General features: G+C 47.1%; 1 protein-coding gene across 3 annotated transcripts in view; it reads left to right on the forward strand.

The window, feature by feature from the left end:
• Nucleotides 1-15,820, forward strand: part of RNF130 (ring finger protein 130) — a 798,965-nt gene extending 783,145 nt beyond the window's left edge. For all 3 annotated transcript variants that reach the window (XM_085617744.1, XM_085617745.1, XM_085617746.1), the window contains one exon: nt 13,028-15,820. In XM_085617744.1, coding sequence (XP_085473870.1) covers nt 13,028-13,043 — 16 coding nt within the window. In that variant the 3' untranslated portion in view covers nt 13,044-15,820. The remainder of the gene's footprint in view (nt 1-13,027) is intronic.
• The last annotated feature ends 8,170 nt before the right edge of the window (nt 15,821-23,990 follow it).

Here is a 23,990-nt window from a genome sequence, read left to right on the forward strand (position 1 = left end):
CTTCAAACCTAGACATTAGAGATGTTACTCTACACTTGTGCACCGGAGTGCCAGCTTTACCTCACCCACAGGAAGCGGGTTCATAGGGCTCGAAGTGCGTCGGGTTTCGTCTATCTGTTCAATGGAGCCTGACGACAAAGATGCTGCAGGCGGTCGGTCCAGAAGAGATGGGGTGGATCCAAGGATGGATCGGAAGTGTAGAAGACCTGTAAGCAGAGGGGACAGTGTTCACAGTCACTAGCCAGTGACCGGCGTGGCACCAGGTAGGTACCAGGCGATGTCGGGTGCAAACAGGTGAAGAGGTGTAGCTTGTATCTGCAGCCACGTGGTCCCTGAAGGTCGACGACGTCCAGGATTCGGTTCACGAGCTGTCCCACGCAGGCTCTCGCTGTCGGTGGTGTCGGCGACTGAGAAGAAGCAAACAAGCCTTGGCAAAAGCAGGAGTCGCAGGAAGTGAAGAAAGCTTTTAGCTCTGACCCGCAAGGTCAGAGGGGCTGCTCCTTTGGAGGGAAGCAGGGGCCAGTCTGGAGCAACCAGACCAGCGTCGTCGTTTTTCAAGATGGTCGCCAAGATGGCCACTAGTCAACGGACCAGTAACCGGTTAGGCGCATCGAGTCGCGAAGTGCAGAGGGGCCCCACGCAGTTCGTGGAGATGCTGGAGGGCTCACCTTTGGTGCAGATGCTGCTCGGATGTTGGGTTTCTCAGGACCCAAAGCACAACTTGGAGGGAGCCTCTGTTGTCGCGCTTTCAGCTAGTCGGGTGTCTTCCAAGATGGCTGGCTCCACGTGTCTCGGTGCCTCCACGGGTTCCTTCTTTGCAGGGACTGTGGATCGGGCGGTGAGAGGTCTGGAGGTCCAGTCCTTGTCGGTCTCTGGGCTCGGGCTCGGGCTCCGGCGGGAGGCGGCGGCAAAGCAGACGTCGATTCGCTGGGTGGTGCTTGCGCTAGCAAGATGGTCACTCCCTGACCATAGGGGAGATTTCCTTCAGTCTTCTGTGCAGCAGAACGTCGAAGTTCCCGTCTTCTTCTTAGTTACAAGTTGATTCCAGGATGTCTAAAGTCTTTGGACACAGCTCCTACCTTTAAGCGGATTCTAGGGGCCGGACTACCTGCTAGGTCCCTCCCTAAGGGTGGGACCAGGAAGGGGGGTGGTTACACCCCCAATCCTTTGTCCAGCTCGCCCCAGGTCTGGGGCTGGTGTGCCCCAGGACCGGATTGAACTGGCATATGCACCGAGGCTCCTTGTGAGCCTCAGGCATGTCTGTTTCCTTTCAAGCCCTACCTGACCAATACACAAAATCCTGTCTGGGGTGGTGCTCGCACCTCCCCTGGCAGGAAACCCTTTGTCCACGTCTCCCAAGCTGGAAGGACTCCCAGCAGCAGGAGGGCAGACTTGTGTCTGTGGTGGCAGCGTCCATTTTGTGGAGCTGAGGCTATGTCTGATTTTACCCGGGCTTCAGGTTCTGTACATGTCGTGTCCCTCTAGGAGGGTGGAATGCTAACCCCGTCGCCAGAATTGGCGAGGGGTTAGTATTCCAATTCGTATGACACCTTACTCGACATGTTTAGATAAAGCCAAACCAAAGATAGCATTTAACCGCGAGGTTCATAATGCACTTAAGAGTATATGGTATGGCGACATCTGGAAACGGTTGAAGGAAGTTATTCCGACTACTGTAGACAGGCTCAGCTCATGCCAGAGCACCATCTCACATGAAACCAAGCACTCTGCCTTCAGGATTGTTAAGGCCTGCCATAGGAGTGACTTATAGGTTAACATGTGTCCCATTTAAGGTTAGGTATAGGCATACTACACCTAAGTAAGAGGTGGATACACCAACTTACCCCAGCTGAGTGATCAGCCAGTTGTGTCAAATTGCTAGGCCAGGCCATGGGTGGCACAATACATGCTTCAGCCCCTGGTAGGCCTCAGATACACCAATGCCCTGAGTACCTAGGGTACACTAGTACAGGGGCTCACAGGGTGATCCAGTTCCAATGGGTCATGCACCTAAAGTGCATAGTGTCAATTTAGCAGAGAGAACAGCAGGCTGGGGGTCTGATTGGCAGGCCCACAGCCTCAATACGTCGAAAACCAGTGAAGCAAAAAGCAAAAATGTGGGGTGACCATAGGATAGCAGACCCTACTCTCCTACAATAGGTACGACCACCGCTTCTGGCCATGTGGAGATAAAGCCAGACGCATTTGCACAATTTAGAACATTGGTTAATAGGGGCGACCATAAAGATAATTTGAATTTGTATAGGTCAATCGGGACACCGTCAGGTCCCGGTGCTTTACCGGGTGCACTATCCTTGATTGCCTTGATGACCTCCACATGTTCGAAAACAACCCCCAATGGGAATGACTTTAGGCATTCCCATTTATCTACAATGTTATCGGTCTCAGGGGCATTAGGGTTTTTGTACAAGTTAGTAAAGTGCTTAACCCATGTATCCCCAGATATAGCAATATTGATGATATCTGTTTCTCTGTCTGACAAGAAAGGGGCATTAACCGCCCTCCAGAAGGCTACATTATCTTTTTGTATACAAGCCCCGTGGAGGTTCTGCCAGATTTCATTTTTTAACACTTTTTTCCTTCTAACTAATTCAGCCCTATACTGTTTCAGGGTTTGTCTTATCAGTAACGGAGATCTAGGAATTTCGTGCAGGGCCGCTTTCAAATTTTGATGCGCCTTAGAGCAGTCTTTATCAAACCAGCTCTTCACTTTGTGGGTACGGGATTTATATTCTCTGGTCAACAATATTTTGATTTCGGATGTTATTACCCCGAAGGCATCAAGGACTTGCTGTTTGTCTTCAGGCAGAGAGAGACAAATTTGGAACTGATCAAAGACTTTAGTAACCAGTTTATGCGTAAAGACCTTTGTGTCCACTTTAGCCCAGTTAATGCTATAGCCATTAGTGCTAGACAAGTTTATCGAGGTGTTATAAATCACCTCGAGAGTTGGTTCTAATCCCCTTTTTGCCAAGCAAAAAGAAAGGGGATAGTGATCACTAAAGGCCGCATCAAGTGTCTCTCATGACAAGACTAATGATCGATATCTGGAGGATAGAAGGGCAAAATCAATTGTAGAGTTTGCCCCTCTCCCATTATATGTTGGTTTGAATTCCGCCACTGGTGAGCAACTTTCATTAATATAACACAAATCAAAATCACATATCAAGGAGTTTAACAAATCCCAACCTAGTGTGACCGAAATGAGTTGGTATATCTTCCGTATCCTCGGCTAGATGACAAGCACCGGTAACATAACTGGTGCAAAGAAGGCAATTAAATTCGCCCACCCATAAAAGGGCCAGATCCCCATCTCCGTTTTTTTCTAGCTCCCTTAATGCTCTTCTGAGGCTAGTTATTAACTCTTCCCAATGCAAAGCATGGGCGTTGTTATAAAAATTTATAATGGCCATATTCTTTAAGCACGACCAGTTAACCAATAAAATCTGGTAGCATTCTGCCGAAATAAACTTCCTCACTGTAGTCCCTGATGCATTGGATATATAAGTGCATAAGCCCCCTTTATTTCTACCGTGAGTACTAACAACGGCAGGAGTGTTGAAAGTTTGATATCCCAATAAATGGATCTCGTGGACCATCCAGGTTTCCTGAAAACACAGAATGTTGTGTTTATTTACAATCTCCAACCATTCTGGGCGGGCCACCTTATCTTTAAGTCCCGCTAAGTTCCAGGAAATAATCAAATGGCCCTTATAGGACAAATTCGCAGGGGTATCAGGTTGGCCCTCTCTGGAGTTGGTTTCGGTTTGACAATCTTCCTTATATATTCTATCGTCACCAGTACTTGCAGGTCTCTTATTTTCCCTCACATACTCTATGGTCTTGGTTGAGAGTCAATCCACCCCCTCCAAGCCAGAAAGGGAGGCGTAGCCATTAGAGGTGGCGATGTTTAACGTGGGCGCCACCGTAGGCCTGACCGTCTGATGTCTTGGTCTCAGGGGATTTCCTTCTAGGGCCCTTGGGTAAAAATAACTTAGGTCTCGGGTGAATATACCACTCTCGTGGCCCTCAGAATACCAATCTCTTAAGTAATTGGTCGCCCTAAAGTCCTTAAAATTAATAATAATGATGTCCCCATGTAGAGCCTTGGGTCTTTGGCCCACCCATCCCAGTCGCCTAACATGAAGGATTTCTCCGTCTATATTGGAGGGTAACGGTCTATTCGCTCGTAACCAGTGCACTACCTTATTTTTAAGGTTCTGGTGACCTTCAAATTTCCCCTCTGTTAACTCTGGAACCCCTGTGAGTACAATGACATAAGGTACTGCCTCCGGTGGAAGATCTATGTGGTGAACTGGGCCTTTAAGATGTTTAGCCAGATTAGGTCTCCTAGTGTTGTATCCTTGTTCAATCTCCTGCTGCTTATTACTTTGCCCTCTATCACCTACTTCCCTGAATGATGTAGGCTTCGAATTTAGGATCGTAGGCTGTTTAGCTAAAGTGCTATTGTGTGCAGAAGGTGATAACTGTACACTGTGCAGATTTAGATAAATTTGGCACTAACGTCGGGGCGGGGTGAGTTAAATTAGGCCTATTTGCTGACAGTTCCTTAAGTAAGTTTGTATTGGTAATGCCGGTATCTTGAATGGACCCCAATAGCTCCGCCATTCTTTTTACTATTTCGATGAGAGGTAACAGTAGGGATCTAACCAATTGTTCTATATTGCTCGTTAGATCTTGTTGAAACTGAGCAGTTAAATGGTCTTGGGCAGATTTACTGTCTGTAGGACCTGTGGTTTTACTGGGGTTTGAGAGTAATTTAGATGTTTTAACTGGACTTCCTTTTGAATTTTTCCTACCACGTTTCCTTTTTATTGGGAAAACCGGGCCAGGTATTTTTGCAGTAGCCTTCTTGTTAGAAGGCTTATTAAGTGTCCCTAATGTATGTTCCTCATTGGAGATGTCAATTTGAGAGCCTATACTGGTATCTATGGGGTTCATTTCCCTGCTACTAATAAATGGCTCTGTTAAATCTTGTAACTGTGGGGGAATACCTATCGCGCTTGTTTGTTCTGTAATAATAACATGATTAGGTGGTGTAGTCGCTAACTGGAGGTGTCCCAGTGAGGAACGTTTATTTGACAGCTCGGCAGACAAGCGCCACTCAGTGAGCGCAATTTCGTGTTCTAAAACTGAAGCGGCCCTTGCGATGAACTGGTCCAGAGTCCCTTGCACAAACCCACCCGCCAGCGATGATCTACCAGTTTGTAACCTGGTGATCATATTGTGTGTTACAGCTGGATTAGCATGCATAAATAACCAAATGTCCAAAGGTAACGACACCCAATACACAAACTATGTATGATCTACCTTCACTGTCCACTGGATACTGGAGCCAAGGGGGGTAGCCCAGCCCAGCCTTGGCCAGCCCCGGACGGCCACAAACGGCCCGCCCTTTGCCCGGTCTTAGCCTGGCGTCGCCCGCGCGCGTCCCGCGACGGGGGAGGCCTCTCAAAACTTTATGCGCCACCGGGCGCGTTGGTGTGGGCGTGGGCAGCGGGGCTTCTGGGAGATGTAGTTTCTCCCACTCGGCGGCCGCGCGGGAATGACAGCAGCAGCAGCAGCAGCAGCAGCGGCGGCGGCGGCGGCGGCGGGGGGAAACAAAGGGCAACAAACAGTCAGGGCAGCAAGGATCGTGCAGGTACTTACAAGATCCAGGGAAAATTGCCAGTAAGTAGCAAGCAGTCACCCGCTCCTCCGCAGAGCTCTCGCAACTATATGCGCCACCGGGCGCGTTGGTGTGGGCGTGGGCAGCGGAGCTTCCGGGAGATGTAGTTTCCCCCACTCGGCGGTCGCGCGGGAATGACAGCAGCAGCAGCAGCAGCAGCAGCGGCGGCGGGGGGAAACAAAGGGCAACAAACAGTCAGGGCAGCAAGGATCGTGCCGGTACTTCCAAGATCCAGGGAAAAATGTCAGTAAGTAGCAAGCAGTCTTGTGTATTCATTCCATATCAGGATGTTTTTTGCCTTTTTAAGCCAGAGGAGACCGACGAGCATCCAAGAGGGAGAATCCATGCCAGACCTTCCGGATACTAGCTACATAAGATAAATTGCATTTAAAGAAACTTGTGTACTCCTCGGAGGTAATCCTGTAAATCTCTCTTGTCTGTGGAATTTCTGCACGCTTGCTGGGCACCATTGAGCATACTCCCTTCGTCCAACCTTGTGTATTCACACAACAATTTGACACCGGTGGAAAAGAGCCTGTTTTGTAAATGGGCCTGCAATAGATAATAGGCCTTGCTCGTCGTCTTTAAAATATCTGCAGCCCTTTCACCAGCGAGCTTCACTTTAGAGTAAAATAAAAAAACAATATATTTTATGTTAACACCGTATACGCATTTCTGCAGTTGTATAAGCTGTAAACAGCAAATGTTACTTTTATCTATTTTAATGGTACTCCCTTTGCTGACCTCGAAAGGACTGAGGAATGATTTCACATTGTTGAAACTTTAACTCCTGACTCGCTGTCACTGCCTGTTTCAGCAGCTAGGTGTTCAGCTCACTGAGCTACCTAGCAGTCAAAACAAATAATACACACCAGTATAGATGCATGTGAACACGTTTTAAGGAAGAAAGCAGACTCTTCTTCAGAAACCGTACTCACTAAAACATAAGTATTAAGAAAGAAACATCGTCTAGTGCTTCAAAGGAAGGACAGGGTGAACTTGGTCTGCAAGCTTCATGAAGATGGAATGGTTTCCTAAACTTGCCAAAACTTTGAGTGCCTAAGAATTTTATGCACTCAGCTCTTATCACGGGTATAAGTACACAAATCAATTATAATTTAAGCGGTGCTTCCAAAGGAAGAAAGATTGGTTACCAATTCAATCTTATATGTACCCTCCAATGGAGAGTAAAAAGCATTCAAAATTCTACCTCCTTCTCATTTCCTTTAAAGGGTTCTTCTTACATCTCGTCTCCCCTCTTCCTCTACCCCTCTTCCGCTCCCACTCTCCCCCCTCCCAACTTCCCTTTGTCCCTCTCCCTCTCTCTCCCCTCTTCCTCTCTCTTGCCCTCTTCCTCTCCCTCTCTCTTGCCCTCTATCCCTCTTCCTTTCTCTTTCCCCCTCCCTCTCATGCTTCCTCTCTCTCTCTCTCCCCCTCCCTCTCATGCTTCCTCTCTCTCCCTCACCCTCTTCGCAAGACAAGGCAACCGTCTCAAAAGCATTTGCAATGCAATAGGTCTCGCTTTACTGAAACTTTCAGCTATTGGCATTGCTAATAATAATGCAACGCCAATAGCTCAAACTTCCAGTAATGCGAGACCTATTGCATTGCAAATGCTTGTTTAAGGGGACCGTAGAGCCCCAGGCACCCAGATCATCAAGATAGCTAATACATATACCCCCTTACGTTTTCATTCCCTAAAAGGGTAGAATCTGACGCCGTGCATTACATCTGCAACCTTTGAGTATGAGTATCTGCAAAGTGAATGGGCCATCGTAAAGGAAACTAGTGTGAGATGCTGTGAATCAACTCAAGCCTTTTAATGCCCAATATCTGGAGAGCTGCTGGATAAACTGAGGCTGGTGCAACAGATAATGTGGCAATCCCATATAACGGATGTTGCCATAGTCCAGGCCACTGTGGTGATAGTCCATCACTGACGCACATGCCTTTTGAGTCATCGTGAGCAGGGTTTGTATGATGAAAACAGAAAAGATCACATCTATCAGGGCACCAGCTTGAAACCAGGATCTTTTTTTCCCCCACCGGTGCTGGTGTAAGGAAAGTGCCCAACTAAGATTGTCCAAAAGAGTTTTCTCAGAGCTCCATGCCTCCAACAGTAATTCGACTTAAACCAGTTCAATCGTCTCAGAGCCACAGTACCTTCCCGCTGGAGTGTGATAGCCACAACCCCCACGGATGTGGGACACAATCTGAAGACTGGAAGGTCAAGCGTGCGTGCGTGCGTGTGCGTGCGTGCGTGCGTGCTTGCGCGCTTATCATGGTTTGCTTCTGATTCACAGATTGGCCTTGGAAATGAGGGCCTCTCACGTGGTGACAGACCCTTTCCTTTCCTCCCCTCCCGCTATTGCAAGCCTTGGCCTGGCACAGGGATGCTGCTGGAAAAAACAAACGTACTTTCTTGGATTAAAAGGCAACCGTGATCTTCCAAATCGTATTAGTCGAACATTAGCAGCATGTCTTTTATGGAATACACTTTGAATTTGCCACCTGACTAAGGGTCGTCTCAGGCAGCGCTCGAAGCCTACATAAATAAAGTATTGTGCTTTGAGGTGGTGTTTTTTTGTGTATTGTGTCAAGCATGGGGTATTTCACTCTTGTTGTGTTTGTCATTACACCCGATGTATTCGGTTGGCTGCTTGAAGGCTTCAGTTGTGGTTTCAGAGTGTTTGGATCAGCCTTGGCAGCCCATTGTAGTAAACCAGGGGTGTGCTCATTGTTCATTCATGCTGCCAGTGGTCCTGCTTGAGAAAGAATTGGTCCATAAATATGACGTTAGGTTTTACCCAGTAATGGTCGCCTTGACTATCGCATAACTTTTCTTTGTAGCGTTAATACATGGCCAGCCCTGTAGGGACGAACAACTGACTGTGCATCACCGGGTGTTGCGATGCTCAGGCCACACCTGTTTTACATTTAGGGTTGTTCCAGGTTTCCACATCTATCAGTCCATCTCGATCAGGTTCATTTTCACATCCTTGATTAGGAGCAAAACACTCTGTATACAAAAGCTTTGTAGAACAGAAAATAGTCACTGAACTCTGGCCGTCTGTGGCTTTTGGACCAGTGACACTTGTTAAGATTGTATTGTAATATTTGTTGTTATGAATTGTATGGTGTATTCGCCCCGCCCAACAAGAAGAAAGACTGCTGTTGTGGCACTATTGTGAGTGGTTACTTTAGCCAACAGCAGACAGAGAGCTCTGTAGCTCAATTCACGAGGCTGCACATCATAGATTCTGGTGGATAACAAGATGTGCAGAGTTAAAACACTATTACTTCTCTCTACTTAGTTCCATCCTCTTTCTAAAGGTGCTGCTTGCCATCCAGTACAAAGCAAGTTAATCCAGGAGTTATTTACCTGTAACACTTGCACTTCAGTGGGGTATCTGATTTAATCAGTCAGGGAATTGTAAGCGCGCAACTCACCCATGAGGGTCTCAAGGCGCTGGGGGGGGGGGGGGTCTGCAGATCTGTTTAGCCGAAGAGCCAGGTCTTGAGGGTGTTCCTGAAGGTGTTCAGGGAGGGGGCGTGTCTGATGTCTGCCGGTAGCTTTTTCCAGGTCTTGGCAGCAATGTGAGAGAAGGATCTTCCGCCTGCCCCGGCTCTGTGGATGCATGGGGTTTCGGCGAGTGCGAGGTTGGAAGATCGGAGGTTTCTTTTGGGTACATGGAAGTTGATTCTGTCGTTGAGGTATTTGGGTCCGTTGTGTAGGCATTTGTAGGCATGAGTGAGGATTTTGAAAGTAAATCTTTTCTCCACGGGGAGCCAGTGGAGACTTCGTAGATGTTTGCTGATGTGTTCGTGTCGGGTGATGCCAAGGACGAGTCTGGCGGCGGTGTTCTGTATATTCTGGAGTTTGCGGAGTAGGGTCTTGTTGATGCCGGCGTAGAGTGCGTTTCCATAGTCCAGTCTGCTGGTGATGAGTATGTGGGTGACTGTCTTCCTTGACTCAGGGAGGATCCACTTGAAGGTCTTGCGGAGGGTGTTGAAGCAGCTGGAGGTGTCGGCGTTGACCTGTCGGTTCATGGTGAGTGATGAGTCAAGTACGATGGCGAGGTTCTTGGCGTGGTCTGAGGGGGCAGGTGAGCTTCTGAGGGCGGTCGGCCACCAGGTGCTGTCCCATGCAGAAGGGGTGGTACCGAGGACGAGGACTTCTGTCTTTTCGGCCTTGAGCTTCAGACAGCTGTTGGTCATCCAGAATTCGACATCTTGCATTCCTTCTTGGAAGTTGAGTTTGGCAGTGGGGGGTCTTTGGTGAGGGAGAGGATGAGCTGGGTGTCCTCAGCGTAGGATACGATGTTGAGGCCGTGTTGTCGGACAATGGCTGCGAGGGGGGCCATGTTGGTGTTGAAGAGGGTGGGGCTCAGTGATTAACCCTGTGGGACTCCGCAGGTGATTTTCGTGGGGTCAGAGAGGAAGGGTGGGAGTCTGATCCTTTTGCTTTTTCCGGTGAGGAATGATCGGAACCGGTCCAGGGCTGTTCCTTGTATGCCTGCGTCGTGTAGCCTGGCGACTAGTGTACGGTGGGAGACGGTGTCGAAGGCCGCTGATAGGTCGAGTAGGATGAGGGCTGCCGAGTGGCCTTGGTCCAGGAGGGTTCGGATGTCATCTATGGCGGCGAGTAGGGCGGTTTCTGTGCTGTGGTTGCTTCCGAATCCGGATGGGGCGAGTCGAGGACAGCGTTCTCTTCAATGAATCGTGCAAGTTTCCTGTTGACTGTTTTCTCTGCAACTTTGGCTGGGAAGGGGAGGAGCGAGATGGGCCGATAGTTCTTGAGGTCGATGGGGTCAGCTGTGGGGTTCTTGAGCAGGGGTCTGACTTCTGCGCGCTTCCAGTCGTCTGGGAAGGTGCCTGTTTTGAAGGTGGTGTTGATGGTCCGTTGTAGTTAGGGTGCGATGGCGGCTGCGACTCTGTGGTACATGTGAGGGGGGCAAGGGTCGGTGGGGCCCCCCCGAGTGGATGCTTTTCATTGTCGAGGCGGTGTCTTCGGCCGTGATCGGTGTCCAGTTGGAGATGGTGGGCTGGCTGGTGTTTCTGGGGGGCTGGGAGCCTTCTGTGGCGCCTGGTGGATGGTCGATCAAGTTGTTTTAGAGGTTTTTGATCTTGAGGTGGAAATAGGTTCCAAGTTTGGCGCATATGTCTTGGAATGGGGTGATGTCTGTGGCTTCGCTGCGTGGGTTGGTAAATTCTTGAATGACACTGTAAAGTTATTTGGAGTTGGTGGAGTTGGCCAGGATTTTGTTGTGGATGAAGTTCCTCTTGGTGGCTCTGATCTGGTTGTGGTAATCCATCATGGCGTCCTTGTAGGTGGTGTGGTTTTCGGTTGTGTTGGTGTTTCTCCAGTTCATCTCCGGGCGTCTGCAGGTGCGTCTGGCTTCTTGGAGAGCGGTGGTGAACCAGGCAGCTTTCCTGGGGCGTTGTGTGTCGGGGTTGTGTAGCGGGGCGAGCTCGTCTGCGCAGTTGGAGATCCAGATGTGGAGTTCTCTGGCTGCGTCGTTTGCGTCGGGTGCCCAAGTGAGGTTGTCTCGGGTGAGGGTGGAGTTAAGTTGCTGGTCGGTAACCTTGCTCCAGGTCCTTTGTGGTGGACGTGGGGCTGGTTTGGGTGCCTTGGGTTTGTTGATGGCGAAATGTACGCAGTGGTGGTCGGTCCATGGCGGCTGCGTTGTGTGGCTGAATTGGACGCTGTTTCCTGCAGCGAAGATGGGGTCGAGGGTGTGTCCTGCTCTGTGGGTCGGTGTGTTGACGAGTTGTTTAAGTCTGATGCCGGCGAGGTTGTCACGAAGGATAGTGGAGTTGGGGTCGCTGGGGTTGTCGAGGTGGAAGTTCAGGTCTCCAATTAGTATGTAGTTTGTTGAGGCGACGGCGTAGGGTGCAATGAAGTCCGTGATGGTGGTGGCGAAGGGTGTTCGGGCTGGGGGGGTCTGTAGATGAGGGTTCCTCGGAATGTGGCTTTGGAGGTGGTCTGGATCTGGAAGTGCAGGTGTTTGGCGGAGGGGAAGGTTTCGCTGGAGGTGGTGAGACGCAGGGTGCTCTTGTGGGCGATGGCGAGGCCCCCTCCTGGATCTTGTGTCCATCTGGAATGGCCGTGCTGATGTCGGGGGCAGAAGATGCGTTAGTCCAGGTCTCTGTGAAGAAGGCGATGTCTGGCGAGAGAGAGTCGAGCAGGTTCCAGATTTCCATGGCGTGTTTGTGTACTGAGCGTACGTTGAGGAGGATGCATTTTAGGGTGTCGCCGGTGCTGGCGTCGGCGGTGTTGGAGGCCGGGGTGGCGGTGAGGGTCTGGCGTCAGTGGAGGCAGGAGAACTGGCCATGGGTCATGTTCGGCGAGGCCTGTTGGCATTCTCTAAGTCTTCCAGGGTTGAGTGCGAGGAGAGTCATGGTGTCGTAGCGATGGGTAGTGGGAGGTTCCGGGTTCCTGGAGCTGGCCGCGGTCGAGTCGCGGACGGGCGCAGACGGGCTTGCCTTTGGTGTACCTTTGGCGCACCCACTGCACGCGGCTGCCATTAAGTAGGGGAGGTGGGATGGAGGAGAGGCTGGGAGGCGGGAGCGGGGAAATTCCGGGGGGTAGGGGCGGCAGGGTCAGCAGCGGCGAAAGGAACAGGTAGGCACATGAAAATAAAAACAGTGGTGGAATTAGAGCAAGACACAGATGGGCACAATAACAGGGACACAACAGGAAAAAAATTAAGTAACAGACGTCTGAGAAAGGTTACGGTGGTTGCAGGCAGTCTGGTCCCAGTTGGAGCGGGCAGCAGGCGCAGGAGCGGGCAGCAGCCTCGAATCTCCCAAGGAGGAGGTCAGGGTCTGGAGGCAAGAGACGGCACAGTGGAGCTGCGGGGAGAGAGTGGACCTAGACCAAGGGACGGAGGTCTTACTCTTACTCACCTACAAATCACCAAATCTATCCACGAGGGAAAGATGATAGTAGCAACAAATTACCATTGAAGCCACTTGGCTAGAAAAATAATCTCACAGGCTCATCACAGAATCAGAGTCTGATTCAGAGATCCTTCTTCTTGTAGTTATAAGTTGTTTTGAAAGCTTTATATGACTATCCCGCCTATAACCTCTAGATGACTGGACACATATGGCACACCAGACTGTAACAAATAAAAAGTTGCATAACCTTTGTTGCAGGTCTGTCACATCACCGTAAAAAAAAATTACTTTTCGACGAAGGAGTTAATGATTTATGTTGTTAATGGTGAGGCTATTTTATAAAGACTAAAATATAAATAGTTGCTTGGTTAAGCCCTTCCCATTTGCTGATAACCATATATGTTCTCTTTTCAGGTGCCCTCTTCTTTAACCGCAACTCGCTGTCTCCTCGGAGCCTGGGCTACGAAACTGAACTATCAACAATTGAGCCTTCCTTGGACATGTTCGACGAAAACAAGACATGATGTAACCGACTGCATCCCTCTTTCTGCCCAATCTCCCTTTCTGTCCACCTCCAGTGCCCACCATTCCCATCGTATATTCTCCTGTCGCACACCCAGTGTACGAATCAGAGCTTAGCAAACGTTGGAAATGCCCAAGCACAGTCAAGCCCCAATGTTGGCTAATGTAGAATATGTTGAAGGATTGAAGAAGGTCGCCCTCTGAAACAAACAAGTGTGGAAGAATGGTGTGTGTCCAAATTGAGATCTCCGTAAAAAACAAAAAAAACTATATATGGTTGACGGTGTAACCTCACCCATGTGTGTGCCGACCATTTGTCCTGCTTTCATGCCAGATGCTGATTTGTGATTCCAAACGCGTCTCTACATGAGGTCTATTTGAACTCTTAAAAAAGTGAGCCTCATTTCCTTACATTGAGACCATACTTTGAAGCGTAACAGATACATAGTTTTTGTGTGTGGTGAGAAGACTGCTTTGCACATACTCAGAATTTTCCTTATTCTGTTTTCGGTCTGTTCTCTGACACGCTGGGTAGCTCTGCACTCTTAATTATGTACGTCGGTAAAGGAATATTTCTCCAAATGCAGAGAATCTGATTAAACTTGCTTTACAATTGTGCCTGACAATACCTCTAAAGCAGAGGAAGTTGCCATTGGGAGCATAACTCCCCTTGTTCTGAGCAGCTGGCTTTGTCACAAGCAGAGTTCTGTTGGGCAAAATGCCCACTGTTGGAAGCAGGTTGCTGCCCAGGACATGCCTTATTACCCAGCATTAGGAATGCGTCCTTTCTTGATGCTTTCCCAACATCCTGGATCCTGCTTGCTCCATCTTTATCTGCTGTGAAGCATTATATTTGCATTTGAATTTCTTTATGTTGTCTGACTTTAAGTGTAGCTTGAGGCAGTAAAATAATGACATACAGCAAAAGGAAAACCAACACAAATCTCTAATTGTTATGTTTGTTGAATATTTCTTAATTCTGCTATGAAAGGAATGCGAATTTATATAGCACTCTTGCTCTTTGACACTCTACTGTTCAACAGGAATGTTCATTCTGAGAGCAAAGCACTGTTGGAAAGAAAAGCCAAACTATATAACACTTCACCATCAAGGCACGGATGGAATGGGTTTTTGGAGCCATAGTCTAGTTTCATCCGATAACCTTGTACCAGAAGTAAATAGAGTTTACTCATAGTGCATTTGGCTCTCTGCTTATGAATGCTGAGATCATCTTTCCTGTGTTTGCTAGCCATGCTGTTACATCCTGTGCAGGAAGGGCAAGATGTTATGAGAACACTGCCGCAAAGCCACGTGTCTATTGAATTGAGACAAGGTTTCCTTTATTGGGATCCATTGGGCACGCTGAAGTTCAGATGGCTTATGTATTTCTGATTGAGCAATCCAGTAATTGTTTAGGGGTTTCTTTCTCATGCTGGCCTTCAGTTGTTGTGTGTAAGTATTAATGAGATGTTGCAGAGGTGGGTTTAGGGTGTACCTGGTTATGGTGACTTCTGATGCGTGTGTGAATGTGGTTCAAGCATGGGGCTTAGTGGAATACCTAGTCATTGATATCTTCAAGCACCGTGTACAAACTTGATGGAGGCATTGGGTAGGATGAATGAATCTTCACTTTGTGGTGCATAGGATGGGGTAAGTGAATCCTCTCACTGTTGTGGTTGTCTTCATTTGCCATTTGTATATTTGTTTGTGGCATGTAATGGCTTGGGGTAGGCTTAATGATCTTGGATCTTACGTTGATACTAAATAGACATTCCACCCTTCACATCAGTATGCCTCCCATTCCTTTATGCCAGCCTAAGGTTACAATGGATTTGCCGGGCTTTGCATTGGTGTTTCAGTCCTATCTCTGCATGGTGGGGCCCTTTCTCGACAGGTGCGGCTCGGTGTTCTCTTTGATAATCAATCCTTTACAAACATAGATACAAGCCTCTGTATGATGTCAGTAGGATATCCCTCCTCTCTGAATGGAAGGTGTGTTTGCCCTCTCTACAGATGTGGGCTGAAACTCTGGAGATAAGGCTAATCTCCACCCATAAAGCAGTAGCAGTGTATACACAGACCCCCTTTATGAAGGAGTGGTACACCTCCACTCCACAAGAGAGGCACATCCCTAACTCTCAACAGGAGGGGTATATTCCCCCATTTTATGGACTGTTACAGGGTGCATTAGACATAAATAATACATTCTCGTTTCGGGTCAATTCTTCAGACAACTGTCCATGCAAAACTATTGAATTATCCTGTCCCTCCAAAAGAAGTACATCCTCCCCGCCTCTCATTGCGTAAGCAGTGCATTCACTTTTCACTAACGGCATTGCCTGTAAGTGATGAGTATGCACAATTCTACATGCGAACAACAGTGACTACCCAGAGGGGCCCTGAGAGGAACATTCTAAAAACATGTTCCACATCTGGAATATGCAGTCAAGACATTTTATGTGGATTCACTGAGCCTGTGGTATGCAGCGATGTCCCACTCTTCTGTCTGCACACAGCTACCACGGTTTCCTCTTCCCAAAGCCTGTGGAAGGTGTCAGCACTTATCCCTTTCTAAGTACACGCATTGGTAAAGCCAACAGATCTGAACTTGCCATGTCTAGAATGTTGTTTTATTTAATGTTTTTAACACATGCAATTGGCATAAAAAGTAATATAAAGTAAAAAGGCTTCTGTCTATAAGTGTCATGCATATATTTGCAAAAAAAAGAAGCTAATAAGATCCCTTCAAAACATACACAAACATGACATCAAAGAAGAAATTAACGCTTAGATTGGTCCAAGAGCCTTGGCACTGAAGTGGGCTACATTCTAGGTGGATGTGCACATTTTTTCAAAATGCCGTCCCTGGCAGTTAAGACAGCCATTGGCGGAAGTGGATTGACCCATTGCATCATGTTGTATGCTGCAGTGGGTGGAACCAAATTATGATTGACACAGACCAATGGATAAAGATGGCTGAATGAAAGTGCCTGTAAGTATGTATGCAGGTATATTATATCTATGCCATGACAGTGAAAATAAATGTGGCTGAATAAAACGTGTTATTTAGAACAATTGCACTAATAAATGCATTTATTACTAAAGTGCAAAAGTCAAATTAGAGTTTATTACCACAGTACAGCAAAACTGGCATAAGAAAAACACCCTTTACTGTGTCACAGACAGCAAATATCATTTAGTTTACTCAGGAAAACTATTCTTTAAATAGACAGCGTGATTTTAGCTCACTGCACAAATTTAATCCCCTGCATCCTGGTTTTGAATAAATATATTTTGTTAAAACAAGTACAAATGAAAAAATACTAGGGCATATACAATATCTACAGATGTGCAGAATATAAGTTGCTATTTATTACCATTATTGAGGGAGGGGCTTCATGATCTCTGCAATCGGGGAATTTGACGTGGGCGGTGCAGTAGTGACTTTCTCTTGCAGAGTAGACTTTGGGATTCAAACACAGTGGCTTGTTAGCTAAAATGTAGCAATATCTGCCTAACATAGGTGATCCACCTGCTACAAACACTTGACGTGTAACTAGGCTAGTACTATCGACACAGTACCTTAGGGAAGTGCTTGCATCCGTCATTCATCTGTATGGATCTCTTGACTTGTAATAGGAGTTGATGGACGATTACTCGTAAAGATAAGTGATGTGAGCAGAACAAATATGGGGAAGAAAGACAGTTGTCAAGTCCCTTGAAAACCATTTTAAAATCCAGATTTTGCATCCACTTTGAAGAGGTGACATTGAGCATTGTTTGGATGCAAGCATGGTTCGGTATCAAGCCATGTTGGCATTGGGACCATGTTTGAATAGTCAGCCAATGTAGTTGAGGGCCTTGAAATCAATGATTCCATTGGCGCATAAGTGAGTTTGTGCTCCTCAGTGAACACTTGGCGCAGAACAGAGTACAGCTGCTATCAAGGCCCGTGGTTGAATGTTGCTATTATGGGTTTTAGTTGTTTTTAAATAAAAGTCCATCAGTGACCTTATTCTTATTGAAAGACATAAGGTTTCACCAACAGCATTAGTGTTCCCCTCTGATTGGCAAATGCATGAATTAATTAACTTTTGCCCTAAAATATTGGAGCAGGCACTAAAATCCATTAGCGTGGTGTGAGATCTTCACCACCAACGTTAATCCTGGAGGAAACTATTGCCCACTGGACTTGGCTCCGTGCTTGAACATTTAATGTGGCTAACGTTTTTTTGTCAGTCTTCTGAGGTCGATAATACGTGCCCGTGAGTTGAAGTAACGCTAACACCTGCTGTTGACTGCCCGTTACGGATAGCATTGTATGAAGGATGACGATAATACTGTCTTTTATAGAAGGCTACCATCACCAAAATGAGGCAAAGTAAAAGAAACATTAATTTCAAGCATGATCGCTGGAAAAAAGCAACAACAAAGGGAGAATTGGGGTAGGTTTTGCAGTAAAGCTGCAAAAAACCAGCTCTAGCAAGAACTTTGGATCAGCCAGCACATCTTGGCCTCGGAAATGTCATTGGTAAGATCGGATATAGTGGCACCTCCCAAAGATGTATCCATCTACGGCTAACTCATATGGAGCTAAAGATAGGACGACATCTTGAAGCAAAGCAATAGTAAGTTGCCATCTCCCCTTGTGTATTGTGGCCAGTTTCATAGCCTTGTTATGATTTAGCCCCTATACCTAATAACATTTAGATTAAATCACTGTAAGAATATCAAATACAAGAAATCAAATCATTCTGAATAGAGGAACAATTATTGTTGGCAAGTTTGTTGAACATATGTTTGATCCAGTGCATTCTCCACCAAGTTGAGTTCAACTAAGTCGAGGCCTCCCAAAGTCAAGATAAGCCGGCTCAGGATGCATGTGAATGCGTCAAGTCATCTTGCACATTATAAATGTTGTTTGCTTGACAAAAAAAAAATGTGGGTAATCACTACTACCTCCTTGGCGCAAGGATGGCCACATGGCCCACAGCACACTTCACCTCTTACAACTTTGTTTTCGTGTCTGGGAAATGGAGATAAAAGTTGAGGACTTTAACTGTCTCCCCAAATGACTAAATACAATGCACTTAAATGTATTCTGCAACCTTATTGTCTGCATTTGGCCAAATGTTGGGTAATCGTCCCTCGGAAAAGAAAACAATCCTTTGTTGTTTATTTTGTGTTTATTTGAAATAAGCAACCAAGGGGTTTGTTTTTTTCTCCGAGGGAAGATTGCCTAACATTTACCCATCTGGTTCTTCACACAATAAGGTTGTACCACACCACACTTCTGCATCTCTGGATACATTCACATTCTTTTTCCCAGGACCAAGACCCACTGCTGAACAACTGGAACATCTTGGGATTTCCTTTTCGGATGGACAGGCCATAAGACCTCCAGCCGTAGTGCCTTTTAGAAGATGTCTGCAGTGTTCACTCTTGTAACATTGAGATTTTTGCAGCTATTGCTTGTTTATACAGCCGCACTAGGGGATTTTCTGTAGAACTACATTTTCTTGGAATCCATATGCTCCACCCAAAGCTCACTTTCTTTCTGGGCCCGCAATAGTTAGTGTCAGCTGTTTATGCTTGGCCGAACAGCCATTGCACTACCCCCTATCCTGCCATTGCATCTTTACCCATTGTATATGATACTCTTAGATTTACAAAGCACAAGATCCTGCTCAGCATACTGTGACATGGTTATGATGGATGACGGTGGATCCTTTTCAAAGAAATCAGCAGCCAGGTGATACTGACGAGGAAATATGTTTATTCCATATGACAACTCCAGCCTCCAACCGGTCTAGAACCAGGTCTTCACTGTCTTAACTGCCTCCACGCATCTTATAAAATAGCAATTCAAACAATCTAAAATAAAGCTTGAAATGCCTAAATTATCTACGTACCCACAAGAGGAGAAATGCCGCAGAGACCGAATGGAGAAGCTCTGTATCCAGTTCTTAATATCTTTTTTTGTTGAAACTTTTCGGCGCTGTTGTTTTTACCTTATGCTTGACAGACATCATTGTGGTACCAGAGCCATCGTTATGATGCATAGTGTGAAAATATCTATGGCTTCCCACTTTTAAATTCTCTTTGGCCACCTGGTGAAATTGCCAAGCTAGAAAGCAGTTTCCTGAAAGCAGGGGGATAATAGTCCTAGAGGTGGCGTTGGAACTGGGCGTCTACCGACTGTATGGAGGCCAAAACCTTGCACACTCCACTCTGACTCCACTAAGTGCATACAATCCATGCCACTTAGTCCTAATGTTCTGTCCTCACACACAGAATGGTGAAAGGCGCCATTTAGGCATCAAGGAGACTGACATAGCTGGGCTACCTTTGGTGAGTATGGTGTGTAGGAGGAAGGTAGCCATCAGTCGAGGATATAACCAGAAACTACTTTCCCATATTCTTGGAATGGAAGGCTGTGAAATGTTCATTGGATAAGGTTCACATGTTTGCTTATACCACAATCTACTAAGTGACTTCATAACAGTTTACAGGGCACGCCATAAGAGTGTTCTCCGTACGTTCCTCAAGACCGTGTTTGCATGTGTGTGTCTCATTGTCAAATGACACACATGTCTAGGGAATGCCCGGGACATTTTTGCACAGGTTAATGAAAACATTGAGAAAAGCTGCTGGGACTGGTTGGACCTTCACCTTGTCATTTGAGGTGTTGAAACAGGCCTGATTACTGTTACTTGATGTATCCAGAAGCTGCTGCAGACCCTCATTTATATATGTTTTTTTATCTGACTTAGCCATGTTTCTCTGAGGTTCTCTCTCAGTCCTAAGCTAACTACCTCTGCGTGCTCCAATACCTACTTGTGTCCCCAAGAGGTAGTGAGCGGGAGTAGAACGAGAGAGGAAGTCAATTTTCAGCTTCAAGGCACTGGAACAAGTGAGGGAGTGGATGGATAGTTAGAGTCTGTTTCATCTGCTGCCCTCTAAAGTGTGTAATGAGCACCACCAAATGGCAATGCACAGACTGTGAAAATACTCTGCAGTGCTGTAAAGGAGATATCAGCAAGGGAAGTCAAACTGAGGAAATCCTGTGGTCAAAGAGATCGTTAGGGAAGAAAAGCGACACCCTTAGCTCAGAGGCTAGAGTGTGGCAGTGCCTCATGGTGTGGTAGTATACAAATCACACAGCGCTGTTTGCATTCTTTAGTTTACGAGTTGTAAAGAAACTTAAGGAGAGCCCCAGATGAGTGAGACATGTCTGGGTTAAACCCAAACCTGAGATAGATAGGTTGATGCTTGCCATAGCATTGGTCCGGTTTTCCAAACATGCGCATCACAGCACCTCCTGTGGCCCAAAGACTAGAACGCACATGTTTACCCTGTTCATCTGAAGCAGTGAGGCAAAGAACATTGTTATACCGCCATCTTACAGAGGGGAGAAACTGATACGTGAGTCTAGCTGGGCCTACAGCGATGGTTTTTTTTTTTGGGGGGGGGGGGCAGTAGAACAGGGGGTCAAGGGGCAGTTAGCCAGACATCCCCAGCTTTCGTTTTAATTAAGAAACGTTTTCTGCTGGAGACCTATTAGTTTCAGCAGGAAATCTCTGAATCATGCACAAACCCAGAATGTCTAAATTGTGGTCCTTAAGGTACAATCGTAGCATCACCGCCCATTGTGGACAGCTGTAAAAAGCAAACATTTGCGGTGTATGTTTTAAGACTTGCCGACTTCATAGGGGTTTTGAGGACGCGCTCTGCATAGGAGCGGTGCGTGTATTTATTTTGTTGTCACTCACGTGCTGGACTACTGACTTCCGGCGTGGAGGAAATGAGCTAAACTGTACCTCGGTGCAGAGGACTGGGGCTCTTGGACAATCGGAACTTACAGGCTCTTGTCAACTTGTAGCTTTAAATAACCGTGGACAGCTTCTGGTCCAAGTGTTCTGGTTTACGCATAATACAGTATTGTATTTGTGTGGTATATGCCAATATGTTACTAGTGTGTATACCTGTGAGCTAGGATTTGCTAATGTTTAACATTTCAATAAAAACCTATTGAGAGCCACGTGAGTCAGTTTCATTTGTGTGTCTGAATGCCAGGTAAGGCAAGTGTCATTGATGCAAATAAAAATGTTTTTAGCAGGCAGGCAGGGAGTTCCAAAGAGTTGAACCGTATACGAGAACCTGCTGCCGTACAATCTGGAGTGGGGGGAAGCCAGAAATTTGAAAGGTCAGTGAACGGAAGGGTCGGACCAGAAGAGAAGAGTACAAGGAGCCTATTCAAGTGGGGAGCGTCGTTCTAAATAGATCTATGAATATCAGAAGAAGCCTTAAAGTTCACACAAGCTTGAAACCCGTGACCACGCTGGCGGATACTGTGGCAGACACCTGAGTGGGGGGAAATACCTTCATAAATTCTAAATGTTTTCTTCTAGTTTGTTTTGCTTCTGCATTTTTACTTCTTTTTTGTTTAATTGTACTATCTACCTAAAATGTTTCCTCTTTGCAATGTGTACATTTGAATTTGTAAGATGTTTTGCGTTACATTTTTGTCCCTGCCTCCTTCTACCTTATTGCCTCTGTTTCCCCACCTGTCGTTTTTTCCTTGTCTGGATAAAATGCCCTGGAACTCCTTTTTTCCACTTCTTGGCTTTGCTCATTTCTTGTATTGTTTCTCTATGTCCTTCTCCTTTTTAGGTCTCGCCTGAGACAGTGCATACACTGTCGCTTGCAAGGCATTTTGTTAACTTACAGGGGCTAAGCGCCCACCCTTTGCGTACAATCAGTTAGCTTCATGGTCACGCTCCATTCCTTGCTTCTCTTTGGTCAGCACGTGCTACATGCTAGGCCCCCGGGCAGATCAGTGGGCTACACAACGAAAGGGGGGTAAGAGCACACTGTCATCACGTCTCAGCGTCATTACCTCTGGGCATCGTGGTCGATGTAGTGCATCATTTTCAGTTCACAACAAAGTACGAAGTAATAATAGGCTAATGCCTTCACTTGTTATCGCGTATCCCTAGACACGTGTTTCTGGATTCCTCCGTCATCAGTAGGGAAAAGGTCGTAGGTTGCTGGACATGCTACCGTTTAATTTTCACAGGCATAATTCCACTCAGGGCATGCAGGCGCTCCCAAGCTCGTCTGCTCAGGCAGCTCATTGAGCCTTTTAAACAGTGAAAGGGGGTAGGAGCACACTGTCATCAGCGTCATTACCTCTGGGCATCTTGGTCGATGTAGTGCATCATTTTCAGTTCAGAACAAAGTTCGTAGTACTATTAGGCTAATGCCTTCATTTGTTATCACGTATCCCTAGACACGTGTTTCTGAATTCCTCCGTCATCAGTACGGAAAAGGTTGTAGGTTGCTGGACATGCTGCCGCTTAATTTTCACAGGCATAATTCCACTCAGGGAATGCAGTGTGCTACTCAACCACTCACGGGAATAAAAAAGCTTAATGGAAAATTAGTGTTAAATTCTGGTATGCATGGTCAGGGCCGGACTGGCCGTAGCAGGCACCGGGTGTTTTCCCAGTGGCTGGAAGGGTGGGGGTCGGTTTTCAAGTGGTGGGGGCTGGTTTTGTTATTGGGGGACGATTTTGCAGCTTCTCGCCAGCATCCAACCCCCAACCCTTCCCCACCCCCCGGCCGGCCTGGCAGAACTGCCACGTTTGGTTTATGTTCCCAGTCTGGCCCTGTGCATGGAGCCCCAATGCCCAGAATGCCGATGCGTTAAGACGGCGCTGGCTGATGCCCGGCTATAGTCGCAGGAAGGCTCCCGTATGTTGTGTATCCTCTTCAGCTAGTCCTGTAGTTTTTTAGGTCTCGCCTGGCATTAGCAGCGCGCATGTGCTGCTCTCTCCATACGAGGGCTTCTTGGAATCAATACGATTCCAGAAGTCGTGTCGCTGCTCCTCCTACAATTTTGATTGGTGCAGGTCGTTTTGCGTCATGGATGATGCAAATCACAGTGTAATGATTGCACCGGAGGCAATCATTACACTGAGGGTTGCCACCCTCTCCGCTTTTGGCCCTGCCGACAGTGATTTGATCTTTTACTTGTGGCTGGAGACAGTGTCTCTTAATTAGCCCCTAAGCACTTCTTTTTTGTTTTACTCATTTGCCTTCAACAATGGCTGATGCGCTTTTCATTTCTCTGTTCTCGGCTTGTTTTTTTTTATGCTGGCATTGTGCGTCCATTTTTTTAAAGCAGTACGGCACACACTTCAGCAATGACGGTGTGTTGCGTGTGGAATGCATTTTGTTGATTATATGCTATCTTTTTAGTAGACGTTTGAGGCTACAGCTTGTTTTACTTTGCTTTACAGTGGCCGCGGCACCCCGCTTTAGGCTTAAAACATGTAAAGCTAAAGCTCGGGTGCCACGTTGGCTTCAAAAGTAAAGCAATCGAAAAATGCACACTTTTTTCCGATTGCTTTACTTCTGCAGCTATCGCGGCACCCGCTCTTTGATATTTAAATGTAAATCGCGAGTGCCGTCTTTACTACATCGTGGAGCGGCGCATAAGGATCTTCGAGTGCGGAGGAAACTTACTGGCAAACAACTGCGCCATGTTGGTGGAACTCTACCAGCTCAGTATGCAGTGCTGAGAGGGAAGCGTCCGCGTTACCTTGGAAGCTGAAGACCGGGTTTTTGTGTCACGGACACGAAATACGCTGCTTCCTGATCCCAGTAAAACGGCCACCCCTGCGGCCTCACGCTCCGGACGAGCAGCGATTTGTGTGCGACTGAAAGGGGGCACGGTGCCCCGAGGGTCGAGCATCACCGAGGCAGTAAGGAGGAATTCACCGCAACAACAAGGGACCACAGGAGCAGTGGTGCATCTGCTGCAGCGACTCCATGCTCATGGGTCGAGAAC

The sequence above is a fragment of the Triturus cristatus genome, chromosome 7 (assembly GCF_964204655.1).
Source record: "Triturus cristatus chromosome 7, aTriCri1.1, whole genome shotgun sequence".
Lineage (NCBI taxonomy): Eukaryota > Metazoa > Chordata > Amphibia > Caudata > Salamandridae > Triturus > Triturus cristatus.